Source organism: Gossypium arboreum, chromosome 12 (genome assembly GCF_025698485.1).
Source record: "Gossypium arboreum isolate Shixiya-1 chromosome 12, ASM2569848v2, whole genome shotgun sequence".
Taxonomy (NCBI): Eukaryota; Viridiplantae; Streptophyta; class Magnoliopsida; order Malvales; family Malvaceae; genus Gossypium; species Gossypium arboreum.
In genome coordinates, this window is record NC_069081.1 from 114276714 (window position 1) to 114283810 (window position 7097).

General features: G+C 31.2%; 1 protein-coding gene across 1 annotated transcript; it reads left to right on the forward strand.

Annotated features, from left to right (window-relative positions):
- Window positions 1-2942: 2942 nt before the first annotated feature.
- LOC108476665 (transcription factor KUA1) lies at window positions 2943-6125 on the forward strand. The gene is made up of 3 exons (XM_017778936.2): window positions 2943-3437; window positions 4255-4463; window positions 5455-6125. Exons 1-3 carry the CDS (start codon window positions 3167-3169, stop codon window positions 5947-5949), a joined length of 975 nt encoding a protein of 324 aa, XP_017634425.1. The 5' UTR covers window positions 2943-3166; the 3' UTR covers window positions 5950-6125.
- The last annotated feature ends 972 nt before the right edge of the window (window positions 6126-7097 follow it).

The window sequence follows — 7097 nt, forward strand, 5'->3', positions numbered from 1 at the left end:
CGTAGAGTTATTATATTGCAATTGGATTTAACTAGTTGTCAACCAATTACATCCACAGTCAAAGATTATTATTATTATTTGTCTATAGTTTGAAGGGAATGAAACTCATTTAACATTGAACATGATGAATGTTAAAGGTTAAAACATTGGATTTTATTTGCATTGTAAAGTATTGGGGGTTGCTATTTGAAAAACAAATAGAAAATAGTTTTAACAGATAAATATGATTTAATACCTTATGATGTAAATTATCGTGTATTAAGGTTGTTTATATTTATATCATTGATAGGGAAGAAAAGGTGATACTTGGCAGCTAGTCAAGTCTATAAACTTGGTATTAAAAATTAAAGATGCTGCCGTTGATTGTAAGATAAGTAAAAGTTCTCCGACTAGTATGTTGAACTGTATTATTTTTTCAATTACGAGTAATTTTAGGAGTTGTATAAAATAACATATATAATTAAATTATTAAAAATAAAATAAAATATAGCTATAAAGAATTAAAAATCTTATAAGAAATTTCGGTTTTCTTAAAATTTTAATTTTTTTAAATGCTTTTTTTTCAAAAATACTTTTAAAAAATCTCAAAAAAACTAAGGGAAATCGTATTATATGCAGAAATAAGATAACTGTGTGGTTGAAATAGGATAATGACCGTACATCTGTTGAGGGTAATCACGTGGACTCATTGCATTGATGTCCTTTATCTCAACAGTTGGCAGCATTTTTACACATGCCATCAAGCTTGAGACCGACAAACAAAGATATCCAACACCATTTTCTCATGCTTTTTGTTTTTATTTCTTTCCTTTGCCTGCTTTTGTCCTTTTTAATAATCTAAAGCATTATCATCTTCACCAAAACTTTGGGTCAAAATTATTTTTCTCCTTTTAACTTGCTAGTTAATGTTTTATATTTCATTTTGAATTGTGATTAAAATAAATTATTTTGTCAAAATTTCAAATCTATATTAAATTATTATGAAACCCAATAAAAACAATATTTTAGTACAATAAATATAATTGCTGGATAAAAACCAAAAGGAAAAAAAAGGTTAAACGTTATCAAATCTTCATGAACCAAAAAAAAAAAAAAAGTCTAAGACACGTATAATTTGTCATTTAACATCTAATTTTGGTTATATGAGCCATAGACTAATAATCTGACCCACTAAAAAGATTGCTAGTACAATATATATTTCTTCCTTCTGCTGGGTCCGTTTTAAATGGAAAAAATAATTTATAAAATGTTTGTGATTTTGGATAAAGTGGATAAAGCTTTGTATAATAATGTGGCCACAAAGAGAGAGGGATAAAACACAACCAAAAGCTGTGTAATAAATCAATTTATTTTTGGGCGACAACTTATCTTATATGCTATTATACGCTAGAATATACTTTTCAATAACTTTTAGTATTGTTATTATTGCGACATTATTGGAGCTTATCAATTTTAGAGTATTGATATATATTAATTTAATCAGGATTATAAATAATTTCAAATATATATATTAAAATTTCACGTGTACGTATCTAAATATATTTAACCAATCATTCTTTTTTTTTTTGAAAAATTTATTTTATTTCCAATAACATCTCTCGCCGTACACGTATCCTTATAAAGTCTTTCATTTAGCTATGATTTCTCTTCCCATCATTAATGAAGTAATATATAATTCTTCAATTTTGCAGAGTCCTCATTTTGTAATTTTATTATTTTATTAATTAGTTAAATTGTTATTTATAATAACATTTTTCATGTTGGATATAATTAAATAGTCAATTTGATAATATAATTTATAATTTTAAGTTATAATAATTTATATTTGGGGCTGCTTAATTGGTTAAGAATTATTTACTTGTCATTTCCTTAGGTTTAGTTTGATAGGCGGTATGTTTATTTTCAGTAAAGTTAAAAATAATGTTGACAGTGAAATTAGTTATTGTAACAATAAAATTAAATACTATAGCGGTGAAATTAGAAACAACAATGATGTGTGTATTTGGATTCAAACACAGTTGTTGCGATGAGGTGAATAAGTAAAAAGACTATGAAAGGCATTACATTAACGCTTATAAATTTTAATTTTTATAAAATTATTACAAATATTTGAAATTGTAATTTTATCTAATAAAATAATCAGTATCACAATATTTTCATAAATATTTTAATTAAATGTTTTATAATCATTTAAAATTATTTCTATAGTTAACAATGCTAAATATTATTTTAGGAATAAAAAGCATTATACTTGAATCCATTAAAAAGTTGATATTAAATAATAATTTGATTATATTTATACTAAAAATAATATTATAGTAATAAAATTAAAAAGTGAAAGAGATAAAATAAAATTTCACTACACTAAACTTAGCAATCCAAAAGAATTGTAGCGGTGTAATTGAACTAAAAAGTACTCTAAACATATTACACCGGAAGATAAAATGCATCTAAATGTAGCTTAAAATCTTTTTTTTTTTGTAGTAATGCATTATTAGTGAAAATTTTAGTAAGGTTGAAATGTTGTTTTGTCTTTTAAAGAATATATTATTTCTATCATGCCTTAAAGGAAACGTGCCATAAAAATCAAGTCTGCCTCATATCATCAAAATAAAAATAAAAAGATTGGTTAGAGAATATATTTTTATATATAATTTCAGACACCAAAAATTTGGTGTAAAATACAAAATTGCCAAAATAATTACAAAACACTATCATAATAGTATTTAATATATAAATTTATATAATATATTTTTAACCCCATACTCGGTGTGACAAATTCTAGAAATAACAAGATAAAACTCATATTGAAGGCAAAGTCCCCACAACAGTGGCATGATTATATCAATCACACCTATTTGACCAAAGGAACGGCTAAAGATCCTTGATATTCCTTACACCCGCGCAACACCGGATCATTTAATTTCCTCTATAATAAAAACATGATAATATCATCGTATGGATATTGTCTGTCTTTCCATTTTTCTCTCCTATAAATAACACAGCCGCAGTGAGGAACCAAATAACGGGGAAAAAAACCTGGTCCTTTTTATTTGTTTCAAAAGCGAAGCCCTAACTCGCATGCTGTTCGGATCTTAATCGTCAAAGATCCGATTCATATCTATCTCTGATCTGATCCAAAACGAAACCACCCGGCCTTTGAGAAATGACGCGTCGCTGCTCGCATTGCAGCCACAACGGGCACAACTCCAGAACCTGCCCGAATCGTGGTGTCAAGTTGTTCGGAGTTCGGTTGACTGACGGGTTGGTTCGGAAGAGTGCCAGTATGAGTAACTTATCCCAATTCGCCGGGTCGAATTCTGCCGGGCATAACGGGAATGGGTCGGGTTCGCCCGGTGAAGGTCCGGATCACGCCGATGGTTATGCTTCCGAGGATTTTGTCCCTGGATCGTCTTCGAGTCGTGATAGGAAAAAAGGTTTCATTCTTTCAAAGGGTTAATTTGATTCTCTCTTCTTTTTTTGCTTATTTTACGTAACTTCATTATTTGTTTTATTGTTGAAGTTTTTACGTGGTGGGTAATTAGATTAAGGATTATGAGTGATGGTATGAGAAAGTGTTCCGACTTCCGAGTCTTTTAAGTATTTGCTTTGACTATATATATATATATTGCTCCGAGGACTGTGATCTTGTGGGATTTTCACATTTTTAGTTTTTACTTTCATGCTTCTAGGATTACATAGTTCAGGGAGTAAAGGTAAAATTGTTTTTTTATGGTGAATTTTTTTTTTCTTTTGATTGCGGTAAAGTGGGTTGTTGATGAATTAAGAAATGGATCGGATAACTTAAAGCCTTTAATGATGATGTAGAATGTGTAAAGATACTTGAAATTGGTGGACAAGGAAAGATTGTAAGCACTGGGATGGGATGCATATAATCTGAAATATTTAATCCAAAAGATTTGTTGGTTATTTATGATATGAAGTTTACGGGGTTGAATGTCCCCCCTTTCCAAAGGAATGATTATCAGGTTTAGTATCACTGAGTTTTGAACTTAATATAATGTTGACACACATACAAACACATATTTGTGCTTGATGGTTGCTTACATTTTTCTATTTTTGGATGATCCTCTAAAAAATTTGATCATAACCGCAGTTGGCATTAGAAGTCTAGAATTTACAAGGTAAAGTGATGGATAGGTGACTGCTTTCCAGTTATTGATTATCAAAGTGATAGTATAGCAACCTTGTAGTTTCTGCAGTTATTGAATTGAGTTATAATTTGTTTTGCAGGTGTTCCCTGGACTGAAGAGGAGCATCGGATGTTTCTACTTGGACTGCAAAAGCTTGGGAAAGGTGATTGGCGTGGAATCTCTCGCAATTATGTTATATCAAGGACTCCTACTCAAGTGGCTAGCCATGCTCAGAAATATTTCATCAGGCAGTCCAACGTTTCTAGGAGAAAAAGACGTTCCAGCCTTTTTGATATTGTAGCAGATGAAGTTAGTACCCTTCTCTCTATGAATGATACTTCAATTGTCATATATAAACAACAACTTTGACTCCAAAAATTTTTGTTGACCATTTGAATCTCCAGTCACTTTTGATTATTATAAGAAATTGGAGTAGGAATGATTATGAATACGATGAATATATCCTTGAGATTTCAATTTATTGCCTGTGAAGATTTTGTTTCTCTATTGTTGGAATTTATCATTAGTGCACTTGGTTTGCCTACAAATATTGATTTTGAGAATAAATACTTGAGTGTTTTATTTTCCCACACATATCAAATGGGAGGCTGCAGTTGTTCCTGTCTTCTGTGTTGCTCCGACTCTTCATTTTTCTTGAACTCTTGAAGTGTCTATGTGTGATATTTATGTTCCATAGATATTCAGATATCGGATTGGGTTATATGTGACCCTTCAGTGACCATCAGAAAACGTGGAAGAGCTTGGAAAAGGTTGGACATATCTGCTTGGGGATTCAGTCTGAGGATGAGGGTGAGGATGGTGAAGGGTCGAGAGTGGGGAGTTGTCCAGGGGCTTGATTTGGTGGTTTTGGGTCGTGCAGAACTTTGGTTAATTTGGTTAAGTGTTAGTTTGGCTGGGGATTAAACAGTGAAGGACATTGGTTGAGATGGAGGGAGATGAAGGTGAGTTAGAGTTGAAGTAGTGGTGAGGCTGATAGTTGGGGTTAGGCAATAAAGGGTTTTGTTTGTGGTAGATGAAGCTGGTGTTGGTCAGGTGTGTTGGCTAGTAGACGATGGTGCAACTGAATGGGGATTTTGGTTCTGACGCTCACACCCAAGTCTAGTGAGCATAGCTTATTTTAGTCTAGTTATTTTGGGGTGTGCGGTTATTGTAACTTGGTTCTTCTAGAGATAATAGGTTTATACCAATTACTTATTATGTCCATATTAGTATTCTTCAGTGGATTGGTTTCTGGATGCAATTTGTCTAATTGATCATTTTCCTCATCACTTTCTTGCAGTCGGGTGACACACCAATGGTATCTCCGGATTTGTTCACTGCAAACCACCCACTGGATGAAACGCAGAGCACTGACCAGTTGCCTATTCCTCCTCCATTGGATGAAGAAGACGAATCAATGGATTCCAACAACTCAAATGATGGGGAATCAGTTCCTCATCCAACATCGGAGATCTCTGAACCCTGTTACCCAGTAGTATATCCTGCTTACTTCCCACCATTCTATCCATTTTCATTTCCATATTGGATGGGTTACAACACAGAATCAACCAAGACCGACACGCATGAAGTGGTGAAGCCAACAGCAGTACATTCAAAGAGCCCGATCAACGTGGATGAGCTGGTGGGCATGTCGAAACTGAGCTTGGGAGAATCTATCGGTGATAATGGCCCATCCTCACTTTCATTGAAACTTGATGGTTCATCCAGACAGTCTGCATTCCATGCCAATCCATCGTCACGTAATTCAAGTGGGAGTCCAATCCATGCAGTTTAGGCGCCCACCTTTATGTTCAACTACTACCTTAGGGTTAGCTCAGGGTCTGTGAGCAGTACAGGTTATTGTTAATAGAAGAATAATCATGTGCAGTATGTTCTTTTTTCTTTTTGTTTAGATATACATTTGTAGCATTTTGTCAGAAATTTATTTGAATCTTTTAACTGTTTTCGTAATGATTTGCTTTATATTTTACGCTGTATCCTCTCAGCTGCATTTCGAGAATCACATCCAGAGGCGAACTTAGGAATACACCAACAGCAATATATAGACCCTCGTTCTTTGTTACCAACGGTTCTTGCGACAGTATTGCAAGTAGCAGCATTCTTAGCTGTAGGATTTTTTTAGCACTATTCTGGACAGCATCTGTTGACATCATTTTTTATAACTTAAAATTTTGGGCACACAGCTTGGGAAAGCTGTGGAACTAATTTTGGGAATATCTTTGTTAAGCCTTGGAAGATTAATATGATTTTTGTGTTTCTCTCACTTTTGGAATGCTTTGCGGAGGTTCGTCAGATATGTTTACTTCTGCTAAAATCAAATAAACCTACTTCACTTAATCGCTCAACTATCAAAATTAATTCAGTTAAAATTTTTAATTTGATTCAAAAGCAGATATATATTAATTCTTTTTGCAGTGCATAGGTTAATTGTATTTAATATTAAATATATTTTTAATTGATTATCTTAATTTAAAAATAATAATGCATAATACTAATTTTTGGATAAATATTTGATTTTGCACAGTAATTTAAAAATATTTTTGAAACTATTTTTAAGTATTTAAAAATATTTAATGTAATTAATTTTAAAACTGTTCTAAAATTATGTTTCTGGAAAAAAACATTTTTAATATGATTTTGAAAAAAGATGTTTATTAAAAGTGACAATGTAAAATAAAATATATATTTAAATTAATTTTATAAAAATCCTTATAGAAAAAATAAAAAATATTTATTAACATAATTAAAATTTAAAAATAAGGAAAACGTTCTTTTTTTTACTTTGTAAAATATTACCTAATTTTAAATATTAAATTTGATGAAGTGACAAGTATTGAAAGTATGAAAATATTAAAATTGTGAATAACTTTAATTATAAAAACATGAAGGATTTAATTGTATAATTTAAAATTTATACATAAT